General features: G+C 42.3%; 1 protein-coding gene across 5 annotated transcripts; it reads right to left on the bottom strand.

Annotated features, from left to right (window-relative positions):
* Nucleotides 1-3830: 3830 nt before the first annotated feature.
* On the bottom strand, nt 3831-20506 carry RNF4 (ring finger protein 4). 5 transcript variants are annotated; one of them, XM_005517888.3, is made up of 8 exons: nt 20489-20506; nt 14104-14267; nt 13517-13637; nt 12712-12791; nt 11489-11498; nt 9565-9730; nt 6893-6941; nt 3831-6550 (listed from the first exon to the last, which is right to left on the bottom strand). In XM_005517888.3, exons 2-8 carry the CDS (start codon nt 14110-14112, stop codon nt 6401-6403), a joined length of 585 nt encoding a protein of 194 aa, XP_005517945.1. In that variant the 5' UTR covers nt 14113-14267; nt 20489-20506; the 3' UTR covers nt 3831-6400. The 5 variants fall into 5 exon arrangements, with proteins under 5 accessions (XP_005517945.1, XP_014118664.1, XP_014118667.1 ...); XM_014263189.2 differs by having other exon boundaries at nt 20402-20502; XM_014263192.2 differs by lacking the exon at nt 20489-20506 and adding an exon at nt 20441-20459.
* Nucleotides 20507-23972: the final 3466 nt, after the last annotated feature.

Genomic DNA, 23972 nt, shown 5'->3' with positions numbered 1-23972 from the left:
TCTCTTCAGATGAGAAGAGATGCCCTGCTGTGGCTCAGTGAAACCCCATTGCTGCCAGAGGGAGTGGTAGCAAATCCAGCAAAATTGGGCGTCAAGTCTTGGCATCCCTGAACACATGGCAAATAACAGCTCTGCTTTCTCAGGAAGGAGGCTCCAAAATGAAGGCCCTGCCTGACTTCATGCCTGGAAACCTGGTGGCCTTTATTAAATCCCTAGCCTCCAGCACTGCTTGAATGGCTTGTCTCTGCTCCCCTCTGGAAACAGCTTTGGGGGACAACTTGCAGCTCCTGCAGATGGCTGTAGAAGTTTATGGAACTGGCTGATTTTTGCTGATCAAATAAAATTAATAACAAAATGAATAATAAAATTAATAATCAAAAAATCAATTTCAGGGACCAAGCAGCTCCAGCTGGAAGTCCTCTTTCGTTCTGAATGATGGTGGCAGTGGCTGAGCAGCACTGTTCCATGCAGTGCTCCCTGCCTTCAGATAGAGAGGTTGGAAAAGACAAAAATAAAAGGAACACTGACAGCAAGTCAAACAAACTGTCTGTACAGAGAAAGAACCCTTGGAATGCCCAAAGCACTTCAACTATTTTTTAGGCAGAAGTGTCAGAAAATCAGTCTCTTGTGAGCATTTCTTCTAATTAGCTCTTTGCAATTCATGAGGCCTCACGGTTAGCAGGCAGCTCCCTTCCCAGCGGAGTCCTGGCTGCTCCTGCAGCCCCGCGCTCAATTTGCTCAGCTAAGGGGTGTTAATGCTTCAATATGCAGCAGGCATTTCCTTAAATGTTGAAAGACTTAAACAAATTATAACCATCCTATAATTTGGCAGGTTAGAAAAGAAGCTTTTAAAGAGCCTTGTAAAACGAATGACTTAAACCTTCACCCCAGGCTATTTTTAAAATTCATTTGTCTGCAATCCAGCAAGAATGAAGGCACAAATATATGCATGATCCATGTCTAAAATTTTTATTTCTGAATTAGTTAAAAATATGCTTCAATCTTTGTGGCAACTCATAAATGATTTGGGGAAATGGTGTTGTAATACTGGTCATGGAAACAGCCACAGCTTCATACCCTTCCTCTACTGAGCAAGGCTTGAAATTAGATTTATGGAGGAACTTATGGCAAAGGAAAGAAGCCATAGCACATCACCTCCTTGCAGTAGAATCTTAATGACTAACTTTCATGCTCCTTTCCACTGCAATATATGTGCTTTTAATCACACTGATTATGAATTGCCCACTTGTGATGATGCTGCAAATATAGGCAGAAAGAGCTACACAGAAGTTTACATAAAAAAATAATGCTGCTCTATCTATCCCATCCCATAAGGCACTAAGTGGGATAAACTACTGCTAGAGAAAGCAGAGGCCCTTCTCTTTCCCCAGGAAACAAGCAAAATCCCTCACTATGTATGAATACATTTAGTATACCCCCTGTAAAAAGAGTTCCTGTAAAAAGAATTTGAATGTGCTTAAAATTGACATCTGCAAGTGCTTATACAGACACTCTTCAATGACCATTAAGCCCTTTACCGCTACAACAATTAAATCAATATAATAACCTGTTATTTTTCTGTGTAAAACTTTTGATGCTGATATCTTCTTTATGAAATATGAGGCAGGGAGCACGATTAGAAATAAGCAGTTCTCCATTCCCATTTTCATTCCTAATTATCTGCTTTTAACTGCATACCTGAAACCTCAAGGTAACATCTACTATGGAAAATAAAAATATATTAAGTCTGAACCTGCAATCTGTGGGTAGCAGAGTTAGTAGAGGGAAGTAAGGCCTTCAGGTTTACATTACTGGTATAATCAACAGCTTTACTGAGTGAAAGATGTGGCAACCATTCAAAATATTTTTGAAATAGTCTTTGAGACCTCCATCTTATTCCTAACAAAACCTGAATATATCACATCACCTGTGCATTCATCCTGCACCACTAACATGGGTGGGACCTCTCTCTGACAGGACATGACAGACTCTTGGACTGCATTTGGACATTGCACCAACAACTCTCCTTGACAGAGATGGCAATCCTCTCCTCTGGGAAGCTCCAGACCAGATATTCCCGTTCCTTTTACCTTCCCAGAACCCTCAAAGAAAAACTGTAGGAGGATTTACAATTACAGAAAGAATGTGAAGCACCTCTAAAGCACCTCATTGTTTGCAGGCCCTAAGTCAACTGTAGAAACAACAATGAATTTGGTCTTTAGATGAAACACAAAAAACCAAGCTGGATTTTACATCATCAGGCAACATTGACATAAAAAGACAAAGTACGCGGAGATTAAACCATCCTCAGAAGCCCAAGGGCTCAACTGCATGCTCTTGACATAAAGAGTAAAATAGATTTTAACAGAACATATCAAATTAGCATTCACTGCCATCAAGTGTAGATCAGACACAGTGCAAGCACACATCTCTACAGTTAAAATCTTCATAGATGGCATCGTGTCACCTGTCAGCATTGCCCCAGACCTGTGTGCCACCATCCTAATCCAGGCAAATTGAGGTTTGAGCTCTGCAGAGAATGCAGCTATAGCCCTACTAATGTGTTTCACCTGCCATACACCAGCACTTACCCTTGTCAATTCCCCTTTGCCAACTGTCCGCTCACACACAAAAAAGCTGCAAACTCATCTGTACACGTCCCCCTGTGGTTCCAGTTTCCAGCTCATGATGCTCCTGCACTGGTCCCCAGTCCACAGCCGTGGTCTCCACTCTAGCCCCCAGGACCATCCTCCCAATCTGAGCCTGCACTTCAGCCACTGCAGCACTGCAAACATTACCCAGATTACAACTTCAGCCCAGCCACTGGACCGTGATTCATACTTAGCTCCTCAGACCAGGGCTGCTCTGCCCTCGACCTGGTTTTCTAACTGGTTTATGTTTCATACCCACCCCTTCTGCTTTCCAAAAACGTGATACAGAATCAAACCCCAAGTGAGAACATCCTTCTGCAGTTGCTGCATGCTTCATCCACCCAAAGTGCCAAATCTAGCTGCAAATCAGAGCATGGATCTGATGGATCCAATATTCCACCAGAAGCAGATCAAGGGCTTCACTGGAGCAGCAAGGACTCCCCATAACAAGTCTTCCTGTCCACACAGCCCTCTATTTATAACATCTGACAGCCTTGAACAGCAGGCTACATTGTTGCATGATGGAGGTTGTCACTTTAGTCCTGTAAAAAAAGATCCATTATTACAGAACGTACTGTAATAAGGCAAAGATAGCACAGCAGAAAGAAAAAAAAAACTAAGTTTGTTTTAGAATAAAGACAAAAGTATAATGGAATAGCAAATTACTCATCAGCTTTTGGAAAGGCAGCTACTCCATATGTGTATAATATAAAGAGTAAAAACATACAGAATACAATAAAAGCAGCTAAGAGGGATAAGCCAAGACCTTCAGGAAACAGCATCTCTTTAGTTTGTTTGGAGAAGAAATCAAGTGAGTTTCATTGCAGCTTTGAAACTACCCCAGCTCTCTCCTCAGCCTTGCCCTCTCTCCAGTGGCTGCTCCACATGCAGCAGGCAATGGCACACCCAGGTGCCCAACACCCTCCAGCCCCTGCACTGCTCTCTCTCTGGCACTGGCTACCAGCCCCTCCCCGCTCACAAGCCCACCTCTGCATCGCCCCACTGCCCCCACCCCGAGCAGGGCTTCACCCTCTCATCCCCACACCCCTCTTGTCCGGGGCAGTGCCTTTCTCCTTTGCCCCACACAAACCACACTGGTCCCAGCATCTGAAAGGCTTTGGCCTTCAGGATTATTTCGCCTCAAATCAGTGACTCCAGTGCGATGAAAAGAATAAGCACTTGTGATTGATCAATCCAATTGTTTTATTTTCACCTGTTAAGAGAACCCTCTGCCTACTAGCAGAGTTCAACATAGATAGGCAGACAGACTTGAATACAATTAAATACAGGAAAAATTTAACTATATACAACAAGACAGACATCTACGTAATATAAAGATTTTTTTCATTTTCTATGAGTTCTTGTCAATGTGAAATATTGCTGGAACTGAAATACATCAGACTTTTTCCCTTGAAGAAAAAAAACATGTAAGGAATTTCCAATTTTTTTCCCATGTACTGAGACATACTGTTTTGAGATGCACAAAATTTGTGGCACTTCACAGGGTACACAAAAGCTAAAAACTTTTTGTTATAGCTTATGATATCCAAATTTCAATTAGATCTATTTATTGAGACACTAACTCTAAAGTGGTATTTACATGGAGGAAGTTGTGCAAAATCATTTAGGCTATGGCTAGTAGACTGTGAAAGATGCACGGTTAAGTGACTCATCCTTATCCTCAGTAGTAATCCCTTAAATCCTCTTCTGATCATTGCTTTCACACAGCAGCCACCCCAGGAAAACCAGACATAATTTACTGCTTCTTTGTTAAGCCACTGGGACAAACTTCTGTGACCCTTATGGGTCTATACAGTTTTTAATGTTGGGCTGCTACGCTTCACACAATTATACTTTAAGCATCAACTCTGTGCTTTTTGGGACACAAATGTAGCCATCACTGGCACCACAGTATTCTGAGATAGCCACAGTCCTTGGTTGTAATTTATCTTACCCATGGGAGCACACAGCAAGTACCTGTGTGTAACTCTGTAGGAATCACCCTATTGCCACAACACAGAAACTGCATATTCCTGCTAACAGCACTGTACCAAAGCCAGTCCAAACCAGTGTGGGGAAAGTACTGCATTTCTTGAGACAGCCTTCATGTAACAAAATTCCCTATTACTATATTCAGAAATATCCTAATTAAATTAAAAAAAAAGTCTACTTTGGGTTGCAAGGCAGCTGGAGACAGCTAATTTAGAAGAGCTTCTTTAATTAAAGGCTTCCTACAGATCCCAAGGTTAGCAAAGACACGTGTGTTATCAACATTAACTAAACACATCCTTCAATTGTGCTGCACCAGGGCACAGAATGGTTCTCATAATGGTTTATATAAGCAACCAACTGCCAAGAGATGGCCAAGTTTAATTCTGGAGTTTTTCATAGATGCACCTACCACAGCTGTAGATCATAAACCACTGATTTTAATTTTCTTGTCTACATCAGCCTGTTTGTATCAGCGCACCCTGGATTCCACATCAGCTTGGACATTTTAGCTGTAAGTTTAAAACAGACATTTAGAACTCAGTCCTGGGGAAAAAGTGACTGGGTAAGAGTGCATAAACTGGTGTATTCCTGCCTTCTCAACTAGAGGAATTGTCTTTCCTAGGATATCTGACTTTGTTATTAAAACTGCATTTAAAGAAAACTGGACAACCCTCAGAGCAAAGGGAGATGAAACTTTTCTCTAACAAGCTGCCAACATTGCTACCAAACGCTTTTTAAAGCCTCCACTCAATAACGGCAGTACAGTTATTTAATTTTCAATCCTATTCACCAGGCTACATCCAGTCAGGTGTCAGTGTAACCACTGAGAACAGCAAAGTGAACACACTGAACTTAAAGCATTACACCAGGAACAGCTGATACAGTAAGATGATCTGCAGGTAGTTTGGTATTCAGCATACAGATGAATTTTCTTCTTGTTCATCACTAGGAAGCCTAGAGAAGACTGTATTCTTGATAGTTATTAGGAGAGAGTGTTACACCACAATTAAACCCAAGAGAGCATCTCATCGTGTTAGAAAATAAATTCAGTGTTTGGATTAAAATACAGGAATTACTGGCAGTTAAAACAATTAAGGAATTATGTTCATATTGTACATGCTGCAATGTGTCTATGTACTTGGGATCTCATGGAGTTCATAAAAACATCTGCATGTTCAAATCTTCTGTCCAAAATACATGACTGCTGGTTAACAGCAGGTTACTTTATTGCATAACCTTTATTGTCAATTTAAGACTGATTTATGAAAAAGCAACCCATCAGTACAGAACACTCTACCTGGGCAATAATATTCAAGAATGCAAGTCTCTGGAGCTTCTTACAGGATGAAAAAAAAACGGTGTAATGAAACTGTAAATGGCTGATCTGTCTTCTGAAAGGAAACTATTCCATACCTGTATGTGAAGGTAGGAATAATTTACAAGAAAGAACAAAATATTCAAACTCCCTCATTGAAGCACTAAAAAAAGTAGAAGGAAATGGATTAACTGCTTCCTTCCTGGTCTAAGTTGCTGGTGTAGCTTAGACACCGTCATCGATGTAGCATGATAACCAGGAACATAACAAGAAGTAACTAGGACCATAAAAAAGCTGTCTAGATACGTTCAAGTTGGTCTCCAAAAAAAAAAAGTTTTATTTGGATTTGTGCACAACCTGCTGCTCTTTAAATCTTCAGAGCACTGAAAATATAACATTTCCCCCAAAATCCATTTGAGTCTGTCCTGAGAAATAAAAGTACTCATATATAAATGGGATGATATTGTCTGTGAGTGAGTTTCTTCCTGCAGGTTGGGCAAGAGTTGGCATTCCTAAGGGAATCACGGAGGCACTGACTGCAGAAGACATGGCCACATTTTGTTGACACAATCAGTCGTCCACTTTGCACAATCTGGAAGAAAAGAAACCACAACAGGCATTGGAAGTAGAGAATTCAACTTTGTTGGTTTACTGCCATCACACAAACAGGACTTAGAATATATGGAACTGTCCTTTACTCTTAGAACACTAAGGAACCTGAAGATCTTTTAGTGCCATCCTGCCAAGGGTTCCCTCTACCCCCACCACCACCAAGCGACTTAGACTGACAAGCTACTATGAGCTTCAAAGCAAACTATGTGCTTCAAGCCAGCTCTCTGTAACATCCCACACCAGCCAAGTGAGTTGTGCTCTCTCCCTCAGCCCCTTTCTTCCTCACACCAAATATAAAGGATGACAGCATGTGGATCCTTACCTCTGAGTAGACATCCATGCAAATTGGACAGCTAACAGTACCAGATGGCCTTGTGGTACAGAGAACAGAGCAAGAAAGAACACACAGCCATTAATTTCACTGCACAATCAAGGGTTACCCACACACAAAATGTCATGTCACCATCAGAGTGCACCGACTAGCCATAATGCATTACTTTTCAAGATTCCTGTGTATCTTTAACTGCTCAGTTTGTGGCATGTAATAACAAGACTGGGTCTCCTTGTCCTAAAGGAAAGATTTTCCCTATGGGGAAGATGCACTCAGTCACCCTGGTCTAGCAGAAGAACTCACAGCAGTCTTTTGCTCTAATCTCCAACAGGCCATCAATGACAGCTCTGTAACAAAAGCACTGAGCTGTGCCTTGGAAACGAGTCATACTAGAAAAGGAAGAGGCTGTCAGAAGTTCGAAAATCCTCTGCTCTAATTTAGCAACAGCCCAGTAACATACACATTCCAAGGACTCCTCCTTATAAAAAGTAGGTCAGGAATACACTAACATGAGGAAATACTCAACCCCAAATTTCAAGTTCCGAGGTAGAAAGACTGACTCAGTGCCTGTTACTGAGCTGTGGTTACAGACGTGCCTCTGCTGCCTTCAGCCTCCAGGACAGCAGTACTGCACACACACGTAGCAACAGCCACAGCATGGCTGCCTAGGGAACACGAGCCAGCCCAAGTGCTGAGTAGTATCAGCTAACAAAAACATGAGCTTCTTGACCCTTCTCTTTACAAACTAATCTCTAGTTGAAACCTTCAGAACTCTTTACCCTAGACACTTGGCTTTCTTACATCACCACCCACACTGAATCACAGTTTTTTATTTATTAATCAAACATGGATAGAAAGCATGAGATGGCCTTTATCCCTTTATCTTCAATTCAAGCAGGGAGCACTACTAACATCTACCCCTAGTTTCACCTACAGAATTTAACTCCACTAATTCTGCCATTTTTACTCCTCAAATTCTTGAGGCACCAGCTATAACACTTCAGAAACAAACCACAATTGATGATAATCTTAGAAGGATGTAGAGTACAACACTACAGATGGCTCTGGCTATCCCCAGCACCAGGAAGGACCCTTTTGTCATCATCAAATGCTGAAGCACTGAATTCTTTCAGCCTTATCTACACAGAGCAGGAAGGTGCAATCTTTAACAAAGGAGGCTGAAGGAACAAACTATTACTTTCTTACATGATCCAATTAGTGGTATTTATTCTCTGAAGTACTTAACAACCAAAATTTAAACATTTACAACTCCACTGGCAAAGCACACTATGGATTAGAATAGCATAGGACTTTTCAGTAGCCTATTTATGACCTGGCACCCAAAAACTACATACTCAAGTTCTCTCCTACATTGCCTTTCGGTAATCCAAAAGGCTCAAAGCACATCAGCTTTACTTAACCCAGTATTTACCCTGCTCTCCACAAAAAAACCCCAAAAACAACAAAAATACTTTAAAATAAGTTTATACCACAATTCTTATGTACTTCTGATGGTTGGAGAGGCTACCTAGAACAGAGGCTAGACAAGGTTAAAACAATAAAGTAGGTATTTATTAAAAGGTCTTCAAAGGATAAACCTTGGGCAGTGCAAAGCCTTGCAGAGGCCACATCCAAGATGGACAACAGTCCTGAAATTCTCAGAAAGATGTAAGTTTGGTCTATTTGCATATCAGAGGTAATTGTCCAATTATAGTTTCAAGTAATGAAATCACATTTCCCTGGTTTGCTTCCCCCCAAATTCATTTTTGTTTACATTTTCCAGGACCCGAGGCAAATGGTGTAACCTTGGCTCCCAGACCAGAAGTATTGTTTAGTCTGACCAAAATGGGAAGAAAGCTAACTAGCACTCTATAGAGAGTTCAAAGTTACACACTAATGCAGTACAGAATCTGAAAAATGTAAAGCCAAACAGTTAAGGCATCTCTTCAACCTGCATAGTCACATAGACACCAGATTTCATTTCCTTAGTCTAACACGCTGCAGCAGGATTTACTCTTTCTCTGCAGAATGGGGTCTTTACTGACTCAAACAGAAAGACTCCCATCCCATGTGCAAGCATACCCATGAGACAGAACAAGAATTGACCATAAGAGCATAACCTTCAGGATCACCTTGCAAGTATACCTAGGGAAGGACAGCAGCTGCTTTGAGAAAGGCAGCAACTGGCACAGTATGTAAAAAAAGCAGGGAAGGCATATGTATTTTTACCAGAATTTGCCAGTCTGCTGCCTGCCAGTCTTGTGATACCAAACCTCATGGACACCAACGGAAGTATTTTATACTTCCAGTACAAAATACTTATACGTTACTATATCCAGTAACATAGCTACTGGAGTTTTGTAGGAAAAGGAAATGCAATATATTATGAGCTCTGGCCTGTGACTAATCCTCACTTCCTTGCCATACCCCATACTCATCTTTAAGACTAAATACAAAGCTGTAGATCTGTTTTGGGCTGGCTTTTCATCCTGAAGTGAAAATGGTATCACTTGACTGTCATGCAAAATGGGATGTCATACTCATTAAAAGAGGGAATTGAATAAGTGAAGGCTTCAAAGAAAGTCAGGTGATGACAAATACAACTTAATCTTGTCTCAAAAGAAGCTCAACTCAATGTTTGGTAGGTCATGAGGCATACATACTTAGAACTTGCAGTTTCCTCTTCCAGTGGTCCCAGTTCTCGAGGTGCTTTATCAGCCACATACACATCATTATCTCTTGTTTCATCTTCATCATCACTACTGAGTACACAGCTGTCTGACTGTCGCTGGCTTCTTAGTCTGAGATTTCTCCTTTGTCGTTGGTTCTCTGTAATTTAATTTTGTTAAGTTAGCTATACCATTATTTCTCTCCCTAGAACTATCCTTAAAATGCAAGAATAGATCCTATTCAGCTGGGTTAAAAGCAATCTTAAACAAACTGATTTCCAAATATTAAGGCTGAACATGTCCAGACATTGTGAATATTCTGCTACATACTGACAAAAAAGACTTGCTCTCTTCACCCTACAAACAACTAAAGCTTAATACTGAAGTTCCTCAGTGTCACACATTCCACGTAATTATACTACCTGTGAATTAATCTCCCCCATAAAGATACTTCTTCCAATCCTTACTGACAGAAACTGCTACAAACTGCAACAATTGCTATGCTCTGGAAGGGAGAGGACTGAACTCAAGTTTATCTCTGCAACTCTAGCATCCATGTAGAAATAATCAAGCCACTAGTCAATGAAACAACAAAAAAAGTTGCAAAATTAAAACCACTTCCTGCCTAAGTGTTCAGCTACTACTTTTAATGCAGGCATTTTTCACTTACCCTTGCTTCATTCAGAGCACAGGACAGATTACATTCTAGATAAGCAACTGACAACATACTAATACATCTCCAATAATGTAATCAGAACCACGTCTGAAAGATGTAAAACATGAACTTCTTTAGACCTGTAACTATTTTAACATCTAAAGCAGAAGAACAGTTAATACTTCTCACTGCAAAATTAGAGGTATGTTAGACTACTGAATACTATGAGCACAAATAATTTTCTTTAGTTCCTTCACTGCAATACAGGTTAACAAAACTTCTGACTTTCTTTTCATTCACAACCAATATTCCAGTGCTAAACAAATTTATGGTCAACTTGGGGCTTAAAGAAATTCTGTCTTTAGAAAATAAGAAAAAATATTTAGAGCAGCTTTTGATATATTTTATTTCAGATACTTTCTACAAGCTCTGATACTAACAGAGACTGGATTCATTCTCTAAGGCACTGGCCAGATGCTTTAGCAATGTCCTTGGCCTTTCGCAGTTTCAATAAATGCTGCTCAAATTCATTGGAAAATGCAAACAAAATAATAATAATTATTACATTTAGGAGAATTCTGTAAAAGCTGATGGAGAGATGGGGACTTCAGATGGCTTTTCTTTATAATGCTGTTTATTCCAGAGACTAGGTAACAGCACAGGGTTGTGGGTCGGCCTACAGCTGCTGGCTATAGGCAAGCCCTGTGTCCTGAAGCCCCTTTGGTTCTGGTTACAATGCATTATATCTCTTTCTTTTGCTGTGCATATTATTACATAACAACCGATCTGCATCATACACAATACTTTTACATTTACATATAGCCTATCAAAACTACTAAAATTACCAAACTATGTTAGTGACTAACTAATCATCTGAGTTAGTAATTACATGTTAAGCTTTGAAGCTTGCTTTGCAGTGGAAAATTCTTTTTGCTTTGGTAAAAAACATCTTTCTGTCTGCCTATGCTTTTTTACTTGGTAGCAAACATGATTTGTTTGAAGATCATGTAACCTGCTGGACTTCAGCCATAAAACTTCCTTCTAACTGACTAAACCTTTGCTCTAAACCTTCTAACCTGACTAAACCTTTGTTCTCTCAGCTGTTTCAGCAACAACTATCCCTAAAAACATCTTTTTATATATCAAAGCTTGCTTTCATTTCTAGACAATCTTCTGCTAAGCATTCATATCCACAAAACTTTTCTGTTAAATTCTCACCCTTCCCAACAGAATTCCATTATCAATTTTAAAATGTCAACTCACCTTCAACAATCTTGCATCAATACATATGGGAAGGGAGAGAAAAGAAAATACAATTAGACTTTGTTGTGCATCTAGGCATGGCAGTTCCAACAAAACAAGCTAAGAGTGGTAGGCTTATTTTGATTAAGAATATTAAAAGTAGTATATTAAATGCATTACTGTACAGAACTATGTGGATGTTGATGGTTCTGCCCCACTGCTCCAAAGGGGTAGAAATACTGGTAACTTATGAATCACCTGAATCCACTCCTCCCTGCTCCCCCATTTTAGTTCCATGCTTTAGGGTTTTAGGTGATTCTTTCCCTTTTTCTCCTCTAACAGGCCAGTTCAGCAGTGATGTCCATAAACACTTCATATTATGCCAGCTGCTGAAGAAACCAAATCCCCAGCCTGCTCTTGGTGGAACTGGAGCAGGGTAAGCGCAGATTTTGTTGTTAAGTTTGAGGCCTTAATTTGCAAAAGCTCAGGAATAACCCCAGACAGAAATACTGCCTATGCTATTCCTGTTGCTTGTTTCTGCTTGGCACAGCAGCAGTGGCATCCCAAAACTAAGGGAATAAACAACACTGTCAGCTGGAGCAAAGACTATTCTAGCTTTCAAAAGGGCAGAAAAAAAAATAATATTTTTTAAAGGCTTCTTGGAGTATTAATCTGAACTTCTTATACTTACTCTTCTTTCCCTTGGCTTTTTCTTTAAATCATTGTCTTATACGGCTATTAGAAAAAATTCTTCACCAAGAGTTGTTAAGCATTGGAACAGGCTGCCCAGGGCAGCTTGAAGTCACCATCCCTGGACTTACTTCCAAGACATGCAGATGTGGTGCTTATGGATATGGCTTAGTTGTGGGTTTGGCAGTGCTGGGTGAATGGCTGGACTCAATGATCTTAGAGATCCTTTCCAACCCAAACAATTCTATAATTCTACCTTTAATACATCTAGAAAAACTTCACCTATCAACTGCATCTCTTTATATTACACTACTTATGACTGATTCATATAAAGTAGGTTCTGGAGCAAAAAGCTATTTTATACTACCCTATCACTAACAGCAAGTGCACCTCCAGAACCTTTTTGTTATCTGTAATACAGGATCTTCATGCCCTCACAAGCCAACTCTGAACTTAAAACTTACCATTAAAGTCAGATTCTATCAGGCAATACACAACAAAACTAATTTGACTACAATATTTAGACAAGTGTCTAAATATTTACCACTACTTACCACAACAGAGTCATTGTGAGTTAGGTCTACGACTACAGGATCAGAAGATTCACATGTGAGATCTACTACTTCTTCACCAGCTGAAAAACAAAGTTAGAATCAAGGTCAGAGACTGCAGAGGAAGTAAATTGCCTGCCACAGTGTAACAGCCTGAGATTCAACCATCTCCAGTCCATCTTCTCTTCAGGAAAGAGTCCAACATTTCACTCAAGCTTTGCCCTCAGCAATCCACAGAGAGCTTTTCCAGTCCTGTTTTCAGCAAGCTGAAATGCAAAAGAGCAGCTAAGCTCCTCACATGGTTCACATGTTGTTGTTGGATGACAACAACAGACAATTCATCTGACACAGGAGAATGTTTATCCCACAGAAATATAACATGAATCATACAGGATATAATAGTACTGTGCTGTGCATGTACCCTTGAGGGATAGTGCAAAATTAATGATAAAAAGTTTTCCTTATTTTCAAACTTTGGGAGTTCCCAAATTTAGTTTGTCACTCTGTATAGTGGCAGCTGCTGTAACTCCCATCTCATCTGAACAAACATGCAGATGTTTGAGCAGCTCTTGAGGACCTTTCCTGTGCAACTCATCTATCACTAACAGTGAATGCACTGTAGCTCAGTAACGAACCAAACCAATTTTCACTTGGCTTGTTGTTTAGCAATGCCATACTAGGCACGTCCTAAAATCATGTCTCCCTTCTTCTCCAGTAAACAGCCTAGAAACTGGCAAAACACATATTCAGTTGGACCCAAACCCTCCAGAAGTACTTTCTGTCCTTATCACTTCAAAAGAAAGCTTACCACTTTCTTCAAGTTCTATTGGTTCTGCTTCTGAAGCCATTTCAGCAGTAGAAGCCATAAGCCTGTTTCTTTTTTGAGCTTGCCTAGAACTAACTGCTCCTCCACGGCGCTTCCGTTGAGTCTAAGAGAGAACAAAGAATTAGCATTTTCTGTGCAAGCAATATTAACACAGCCCTCAATTTTGCAACACCAAGGAAAGCACACAAGGGTACAGAAAACACTCCTGGAATAGCTGTAATGCTCACCAAAAGGTGGTATGGGTTATTCTTACCTGAATTGATTCCAGCAAGGAAAAAACATCAGCCCAGATACAGATCTCTTACCAGCTGCCTCACCAAGAAAAAGCTTATCATGATGGTTTGCAAATGAGAAACTAGTTCAGAATTTATCAGATTTCGCTGACATCGTGAGCATTTTGGTACTACTGCTAGCACCTAGAGTGATTAAAAATCTTTACTGAACTTATATGAAGATTCAATATACTTATGTTCCTGTGTATTAGCTATAAACTCCTAAAACAGTTTGCAGAAATACAATGGAAAACATGTTTCAAGGGTCAGGTTTGCATTGAGTAGCAAAATACTTACTGTGCTCATAGTGTTCCTTGATCTAAAACCACTGAAAAAGTGGTACAAACACCAAAAAAGTAATGGCAAGGAAGCTACAGCTATAATTTCTGTAGATTCCTTTACGTAGCTCTCTGATAAGAACTCCAGGTTTCTGAAGTTCAGAGGTTGCTGTTCTTCCAAACCTATCAAAGAGAAGGGAGAAGGTTAGCTGCCTGCAATGCTTGTACTCTCCAACACCCCCTGCTGCAAGATTCCCATTCCTGAGCCACCAGTTTCTGCCAAAGTCAGAGGAGAGGAAAGCCCACAAGTTCAGTACCTGCAGCGGGGCCTGAAGCCTCATTCTCACCCATGAACTAAACACCTGAAAAAGTGAGTTTGACAGCAAACTCGAAGAATATTAAGCAATCCCAATGACAATGAGCTGAAAAGCAACTGATTGATACTCAAGGCAATGTCTGTGGGCAGGAATCAGTGGGAATTTTGTCATAAACAGCCATCTTCAGAGAACCTAAACTCTGGATGAGCAGCTTTCTTCTGCAACCCATCTCCAGATTCCAACAGCTGGGAGCCAAACAGCTTGAGAGGAATTTAAAGCAAGCGAAGCAGACAACTTTTAGATTCAAGATACTTGCTGATGTGCAGGAGAACATGAATTCACTGTAGCTGCTCTGTTACCTGCACATGCGCATGCCCAGCCAAGGAGGAGAGGTGAAAAGCATAAGGACAGCTCTGTGTAACTGACTGAAGCTCCCATCTTGGAGCCTGGCTGTGGTACAGTTATAGTTACCACCTGTCCAACACACAGTGTGGAGCTGGGGCTGGGCACAAGTGTACACAGTGGAGGGACCAGGAAAGTAATAACTATGTGTCTTGGGGGACCGTATGGTCCTGTATCCCCTATAGATATCCCAATATCCATATCTGCTCTGTGCTTAGGTATGAGTCCTGTAGCTTCAAGTTAGAGCCAAGAGAGAGGGGGAGAAGTAGTGGAATTATTTTGGCACCTGTGTTCAAAAACACAGAGATAAGCCTCTCAGTTTCTCCCAGCTCTCCACTTTCTTTCTCCAGGGTGAGAGAGAGAGAGAGAGAGAGAGAGCTGAGACAGTAAATTTTTTTCCTGTGGCTGTGGACTGTGGCTTCTTCTTCTGGAACTGTTCAGATTTTCTCGGGTCAGAAACAGAACATTGCCTGGCCCCCCGCCCCCAGCAGCCTGGAGGGGACCACGATGCACCCCAATGCCTGAGAGAAACAAGCCACACCTACAGAAAGGACTCTGAATCTACCATCTCAGAGCAGTGAGAGGTTTTATTATTTAACATTATTCATTCTTTTTTTCATGCCTGTGAGCAATCCAATTGTTAAATAAACAGGGTTTTTTTCACTTTCTCCAAGGGAATTCCTTTTGAACTTGTGGGAACCTGTGGGGGAGGGGTTGCTAAAATCAACCTTGTTAGAGGAGACACCCTTTAGGGGATGTTTCCTCCTAAATTTATCCAAAACCAGGACACTACGTTAAACAAGAACTGCTGAACTGTCCCCAGACCTGACTGATTTTTGCCACATAGAACAGCACACACACTGTAGCCTACTCCCAGATGGGGAAATGTGTGAACGTGCAGTGGGATGGAACAGCATTGGTAGTCAATCCTAGCCTTCAATTAAAGGAAACCTGACTGATCTTTTTCTGCTTCAACTTACACCATTTCTTAAATCACTTTCTTAAGAGACTCATTAACACTGAACTGTGACATTATTAAAACAAAATGCGCTTGATAAAAATGCTTACACTAAATTTGGTACTTATTACGAAGCCCAAAGATATATTTATGTATGGTTTTAAGCAGCACAGTACATCACTCATCCATTTTCTCATATTTTATCATTTTAAAACTGGCACAAAAACCAAAATGAAAGTCAACATGCCTTTGTTTTCCCCCTAGTTGAACCACATATGCCAGACTTAATGCCTAGTGAGTCCACGGGCAAAAGAGATCTCATTTTCGGAACTATTATGTGTAACACTCACTCCCACTTTTTTTTTTAAAATCTAAACTGACATGTTCAGCTTTTCTGGTAGATAAGAAATAGTCTTATGTTGTCACCTGGGATATTTAAGAGTCAGGCTACCAGCGAAGGCAGACTGACTTCAGTCTCTTGGTTCTTCAATGCAGGACTCACCCATGCAATCATTTCCATAACATTTTGCATCCAGCTAATGAGAATTCCCTTTTAACATTTCCCATCTGTTTAACATCCCACTGTTCTTAAGGTCTAGATTTCATTTCACTTGTTAAGAAAGAAAGCTTCTCAGCGAGCCTTATCAGCTTTCTTGGGAAGATCCTATTTTACTCACTTTACTGAGTTTCTGGGATAGAAGACAAGAACTTTTAAAACCAGACCATGCCTAATGCTGCAAGCATACAAAAACCCAACCAAACAAAAACCAGAAGAACAGAGAGACTGTTCTGTGAGCATATTTTCTAGGTGCTATACAAGCTCCTAGTTCCATATGACTATTATTCATGGGTTTGGAGGTTTTAGGAGACCAGGGGAAGAGGGAGGGGAAGGAGGAGACATAGCACAAGGGATGAGGGATGGAGGCAAGGGAGAGAGCCATCCCTAAACCTTACATATCTGCTCTTTCAAAATAATTGCTTCAAGACAAGTCACCATCTTCACTGACCAGCTACAAATGAAATGAAAAATTACTTAGGTAAACCAGTTTTTTGCACACAGCAAGAGGATGAACAGGACTGAGCAACAAATGAGGTATATTAAGAAGTTAGGCCATTAGATTATTTGTAAGTCTTTTTTCATCAAGAAAGCCAAGAGACATTTTCCTTGCTTCTCCTCAGATATTGAAGTGGAAAAAATACCTGGACATTAAAAAGCTGGGAAATCTTAGTTAGTGCACACACCTGACAAATATAAAGGAACAAACTTTATATAAGCTTATTTTAAATTATAAGTTGTCAGAACTGATTTTAAATAGAATCTTTCAGAACAACAATACTGACATACCTGCACTGCTGAAAGACAGCAAAAAATAAGCCTACTGTATTCATCAGGCAGCATAAGTATGCATGTAAAATACCCAGAAGGTTTCACAAGACCTGGTGCTTTTCAGACTTAACACTGAATACAACCCAGTGCAATGGTTTCAGCTGTGATGACTCCAAACAAAAACTTGCACTGATTCTCTTTGGCTATGAGTGACTTAAATGCCAAAGGAGAGCTGTAACAGAAGAAAAAATGAAGCCAACCAACCAACAAACTTAAATTTTAAAGTTATGGTGAAACCTGAAGTAACACACAATAGAAGACATGTTCAGACCATCCTATCCACTTTAAATACTGTAGTAGCTTAGATTTGCCAATGCAATAAATACCCACAGGGAAGCTCATCACTGAAAAAAATACCTCAAATCATCAGGTAGATTAATCAATATGGCTCATCTCAGGAGAGTCCTGTTTACTAAGAAAATCAGACTGCTGGAAATTATTAAGACTCTGGAAGAAGTCTTATGATCCTGTAACATTTTCATTTTGTAAGAACAAACCTTTTTTGAGTGGCTATAGACTTCCACATGTTATTGGCTTACTTGGGGAACCCTCATTGAACATCAGCTGCCCAAACATTCTGAAAACAAAGCAGAGTTTACTTTCTTAAATACACCACAGATCAAGTTTAGTAATGTACAGGAACAGGGTATACACACTGCATAGTAAGAGATACGCTAATTTCAAACAATTCCTTAAAATTCAAAACTGCAGGACCACTTAACAACCAAGTTTGTTACACAGGACTGGACAGCCCAAGTTCATGATAAGACCTATAACACCCTTCTTCCAGCAGTCACTACGAAACCAGACAGCACCAAGACTCTCAGGAGTTGATAATAGAAAAAATTACAGCAGCAACCTCCCCCGCCTCAATCCACAGACATCCAGTGACTTCAGTCACAGCTTTAGCTGCAGTTATCTGTGACACTTCCAGCAAGATGCATGCAGACATCAATTCGAAATTCTAAAATTATGACTTTTTAAAAATTAAAAAAACTTTTCTTTGTGTAAAAATTTAGCAGATAACTTAGCAAGGCAATAAATACTTCCAAATATAACAGACTTTCTATGGCTTCACTGCAGCTTGGTACAGTACCAGGCCACTTACCTTCCTGTCATATGCAGAGTTCTGCACATGCAGTTATTGCTCCTAAGCAGTGCTACTCTCAGAACAAATAGCATTTCAAAGACTACAAGTACCAACTTTTCTCTGTACCTGAGAAAAATGAAGCTCAAGCTATTTAAATTAAGAATGTTTACACTAGGAGTGGTAACTACTGCTATTCATCATTTGTCTTGTTTTTTCCTCTACAAAAAAGTCAACATTTTCACTGAGTTCAAGCTGAGCTAATTAAACATGTTTTAATTACCACTCCAAAACAATTCTCTAGAATACTGGAAACTGTCTGAAGCAAGAGATAGACATTTTCCCTGTCTCACTAACACAGACAAGACTTAAGTTCATATTCATCCTAAACATGACAAATACACTGAAGTACCTACTTAAAGAAACCAATAATGTCAGTCCAAACACTGGGAACGTGCAAGGCACAGCTAACAACACATTTGTATAACAATCATATGTTGAATTTGTTGAAGTGGGATATCCGAATGATGCCTTAAGTTATAGTTTTATATTTTTCAGATCCTGTACTGGGTTAGTGTATAACTCTGAACTTCATATACAGTGCTAGTAAGCTCTCATAACAGTTTGGTCAGACAAAACAATCCTTCCAGGCCTGAAAACCAACTCATCATCACAGCCCCAGGCCCAAAAATTACAAACAAAAGTAAATTGGGGGGGAAGCAAACTGGGGGAATGTGACTTCATTACCTGAAGCTGTAACTGGACAATTAACCCCTGATATGTAAACAGACCTAACTTAGATCTGCCCGAAAAACTCCTGACTGTCCTCCATTTAGGATGTATCCTCTGTGAGGCTCTCGCACTGCCCAAGGTGTATCTGTTAAACACCTTTGATAAATACACATTTTATTCCCTAACTCTGTATAGCCTCTCCTCTAGGTAGCCAGTCCAAGACATCACTGTGCCTTTAAGACTTCGCATCTCGTTTCTACTACAGATGTTTTTGTACTCCTAACAAGATACACTGTATCAAAGATGCATCTGCATAACGACATTTTTGTCTTTAGAAGATGCACATACCAGGCACAAAGCGCTAGTCTCAATTTTTTTTTTACTATGCAGAACACTAATCTTTCACTCTTTTAAACCTTCCTATCCTGTATTTCCAGTACTTTTAAAGATGCTCTCATTTTCTCAAATGCACTACACCAACTTTAGTGAAAAAAGAAACTGAGTCGCTGTTCCCCAAATTAGGTAAAACCTTCCCATACTTAAAGACCTTGGTGAGAGGCACCATAGAAAGAGTCAAGATGAGAGATAACCAGATATAAACAGATACACCAGTCTGCCTACTCTAAGCAGGCAGCTACATCTACAGAAAAATACGACATGTTAATGAGTAACCTAAAAAACCCAAAACAATTCCAGAAACAACCAAGAAATCCAATAAAACAACCAAACCCACCCACAGAACAAAACAACACACTAAACCTTTTCATTGGCCGTATGTCCTATTCCAGACACAGAAAAGAAAAATGGATACTGGCCAGAAAAGCTCATTGCTCTTACTTGCACAACTTTCTGCGAGAGACGCCACAACTCACTTTCGATAGTCCCAAAAACAGAAGAAAGCAAAAAAACTAGTTGACTCTTTCCACATCCTGTAAAGTGCAGGTGCGGGCTGAGGTAGGCGAGGAACATTCCCCCCACTCCTGCTGTCACACAAAATGGGAGGGCACAGCGACAACTTCATGCAGCTACATCCACCGAGCCCCGGAGGAGAACAGGGAAGACGGGACAGGACCGGCGGTAGCCCAGCCCTGCCCGCACCTCGGCGCTGCGGCCGCCCGCCGGTTTAGGGCAGGGCACGGCAGAACCGCCGGGGCCGACCCGCGAACCGGGCGGCGGCGGAGCCGGCCCCGGAGCACCCGGCCGGGCCGGGAAGGGCGGACCCACCACGCAGCTCTCGGCGGGGGCTGTGGGGGAGCGCCTCGGACAGGGCCGCACCCAGGAAAGGGGCTCGGGCACCGTCCTCAGGCCGGAGCGGGGGCGGCGCCGGCCCAGCCCCGCGCACCGGCAGGAACGGCCGCATCTCCTCCGCTCCCCCCACTGCGGCCTGGAACGGCTGCTTCCGCTTCCCCTTCCCTTCCCGTTCGTCTCCCTCACCTGCCACCCCGGACCCTCAGGCGACCGGGAGGGACGGACCCGCTAGCGCCGCTCCCCCCGGCCGAGTCCCCGGCCCGCCGCGCTCACCTCAGAGCCGGCCGGCAGCGGCGCACGGCAGGGCCCGCCCCCGCGCGCTCACCATTGGCGGAGCCGCGACCCTCCGCTCTTCGAGTGGCTGACGCGCACGTCAATCTGATCACGACTAGACGAGCGGCCCCACCTCCTCTGCTGCCGCGAGGTGTGCTGGGAGTTGTAGTTCTGCGCGGGCGTGGGGCCTATGCGAGGTTATCGGGGCCGGCTGGGTTCTTTCGCCACCCCTCGGGAAAGGTCTCCTGGTCCTCGAGTTACTTCGGCCCTGACAGACCCTGAAAGGGGCGGGCCGAAGCCAATCCGTGCTTTTGCTGTGTTCTCTGGAGCTGGAGTGTGTGTGAGCTTCTGGGGTGGTGTTCCCCACCCCCTCCCCCGTCTTCTGGGAACGTTTCACAAAATTTCAGAATCGTTGAATCAATTAGGTCGGGAAAGATCTTTGAGATCGTCAAGTCCAACCAGTGACTGGACACCACCATGTAAACCAGAGTGTTATAAACTGCTCATGCAGAAGAAACAGTTAATTGAACTGTGTGGTTGTTACTGCACCTTGGAAGGAGCCAAGTCAGCCCAATCTAGTTCCTTCAGAAACACTGTGCAGCTTTTATACCAAGGGCAAAAAACAACACTGTGTGTGGGAGACCACCAAGGGTTCCTAGAGACCCTCGAGAGATCCCTCTGAGGCTCACTGGACAAACCCCAGCAACTTCATATCTAACGCTTCTCTGATTTTGTACACCACAATATAAGGAAGATATTAAACTAATAGAGGGTATCCAAAGGAGGGTGACAAAGGTGGTGAAGGGCCTTGAGGGGAAACTGTCTGAGGGGCAGCTGAGGGCATTTGGTCTGTTCAGCCTGGAGGAGACTGAGAGGACAGAGACCTCATTGCAGTTAGAACTTCCTCGTGAGGGGAAGAAGAGGAGCAGACATTGATCTCTGCTCTTTGGTGAGTGACAGGATCCAAATAGCATGAAGCTGTGGCCAGGAGACCTTCTTCTCTTGTTTTAAAGCCTTTATTAGAATCAGCTTGGGGTGGGGGCCCAACGGGTCGCACGCACACCGCCGTCGCTCCCTGAAATGGCTCGGAGGAGGAGGAATGCGGCTCTTCCTACGGAGTGCAATGTGGGCAAAGCCGGGATCTCCGTCCTCGCGGGTAAACCCAGAGTCCCCTTTGGCTCGAAAGTCCAGGGGTGTCATCCCTAGCGAGTCTCTTCCCGGTCATGGCGAGGAAAGCGGAGTTGGTGGGTAGTGTCCCTTGATCCCGACCTTAGGGCATCGTTCTCAGTTTCTTTATTTAGTGTTCCGATGCTTCATAGATCAGGTTTTTTGTCCGAGGTGGTGTTTTTCGGTAGCTGATTTGCATAAGCCCTGATCGCCCTCTTGGGAAGTCCTCAACCCTGGCCACTGTTTCAGGAAATCTCCGGTCGCCATGTTGGGAAGTCTCTTAACTCCGATCGCCGTGCCAGGAAGCCTCCGACTCCGATTACCGTGCCGGGAAATCTCGAACTCCGGCTGCCGAGCCGGGAAGCCTCCGACTACAGTTGTTGTGTTGGGAGGTCTCGAACCCCGGCTGCCGTGTCGGGCTGCCATATCGGGAGGTCTCCGACTCCGGCTGCCATGCCGGAAAGTCTCTAACCCCGGCTGCTGCGTCTGGAAGTTTCCAATAGGAGCAAGAAGGAACGGTTTGGCATGGAACTCAGAACAGGAACGTTTCGGAACCTGGAACAGAGGCTGCAAAGAACACTTGAGAAACATGGACTGCAGGTAGGGCTTATTTATATCAAGTCCCCCCTCTAATTCTTTGATTGGGTTGTAAACCCGCATCAATTTGGTGCCTCAGGATCTGGGATATAAATTTCTTTTAGTTTTTGAAACCTAAGATAGATTTCTTTAGCGCCCCCCTGTTCTGTGCTGTCAGGAGTTTTTACTGCCATCATTTTATTTACTTCTCTTGACTGTCTCAATCCTCCAGGGACTTCAAGGCTTGCTTTTACTGAGGTGGTAATCAATCGGGTTACACAGGGAAGTATGCACAGCAGGAAGACTAACCCAGTAATAGCACATATGATGATAAAGGCTATTTTCTTCCACCACTCTCCCTTCCAAGACCAGAACCCATCCCACCAGTTCGTGTTGATCAGGGGTGTCCATTGTTGGGTTCCTACATAGGCGATCTTTCTGATCCCTGGGGATATATTTTTGATTACCTCATTCCTGTCATTTATTTCCAGGCAGCATTCAGAGTTATTAAACTTACCACAGATTCCCCCTTCATCAGCGAGTAGATAGTCAACTGCTAGCCTGATTTGGTAGATTATGGAGCGAGTTTGGGTTAGTTGATCACTGATGTGATCTAGAGCCAGGGCGGTCTTATTGGACACTATTTCGAGTACTGCTTGTAGCCGAATTATTCTATTCAGCATATAAATTGGGGTCCGATAACCCCAGGACCCGTCTTGGGCCCAGGTAGCAGGTCCATAAGTTTTGATGATCTCTTCTGGGGTCCAGGTTTTTCCTTTCCATTCTTGGTCACCTCCCATTTGGATGGTCCCCCTCTTTTGTCGGTTTAGGTCTTTTTTTAAATCATCAAACAATGGAATCCCCAGATTTCCCCCAAGTTCTTTTGGCAATAGGAAGAAAGCAGGCTTCACTATTCCGATTGTGCATGTTCCTGCCCAACTGCCTGGAAGTTTCGTGTATGCAGTATCTCTGCAAATCCAGAACAAATGTTCTGGTGTTTCCCAGAAATTACTACTGATTGCTGAGGGGGACTGCCAGAATTTAGACAGTTCTTTCATTGCCCAGAAGGGGTTTGTCTCCCCGCCTGCACATTCATATAATTGATGTCCCTCGTGAAAGGTACAACTGTGGGAATCTTTCTCTATAGACCAATACTTTACAGGGGCCTTAGGTATCCATCGAGTTATTCCCTTCTTAATCTTCAGATAACGCTTACATGCCATGTTTCCTACTGGGATGTCAAATGTTTCCCCTCTCCTCAAAATACATTCTTCTCCTATTACCTTGTTCTTTAGGCTCCATTGTTCTATTTTTCTTATTCCTAAAGACGGGAGTTTTGGCTTACTTTGCTTCCACTTAAGTAATTCCAAGGGTCCTAAACTAATACCCTCCCAAGGCCAGATATCAGTCATTTGGGTGTTACCACACACCCAGCAGTTGGTTACATTTAGTTCTTGACTTATTCTTTCCACTAGGTCCACAAATAGGTTTTTCCCCCTTGGAAGGTCCAATTCCCCTCCCACATCCTTGGGATGAGTTATTTCCTTTTCCTTTACCAGGTCAATGGGTCTATTCTGCCTGAATTCATCTCCAAAACACAGCCATTGTCCCACAGGACACTCCCCCAGTAGTCTCTGCCGGTAAGTGGCAGTGTTTTTAGCCATCCAATATCGCTGTCTGTCTTCCTGACATGGCATGGCTAAGGAAGGGTTTATGCATTTAGGGTTTAGATTCATATGGA

Source organism: Pseudopodoces humilis, chromosome 6 (assembly GCF_049639895.1).
Source record: "Pseudopodoces humilis isolate 2021_Gansu_Grassland_sample_001 chromosome 6, ASM4963989v1, whole genome shotgun sequence".
NCBI lineage: Eukaryota > Metazoa > Chordata > Aves > Passeriformes > Paridae > Pseudopodoces > Pseudopodoces humilis.
The sequence above is the reverse complement of the archived record's forward strand: the minus strand, read 5'-3'. Positions and strand labels throughout refer to the sequence as shown.

Coding starts and splice junctions, on each gene's coding strand:
- RNF4 (XM_014263188.2), bottom strand. CDS start 19,936: ATGTTCCTCGCCTACCTCAGCCCGCACCTGCACTTTACAGGATGTGGA. Junction 12,792..13,516: donor AATAGAACTTGAAGAAAGTG/GTAAGCTTTCTT, acceptor TTTGTTTTTCAG/CTGGTGAAGAAGTAGTAGAT. Junction 6,551..6,892: donor GCATGGATGTCTACTCAGAG/GTAAGGATCCAC, acceptor CTTTTCTTCCAG/ATTGTGCAAAGTGGACGACT.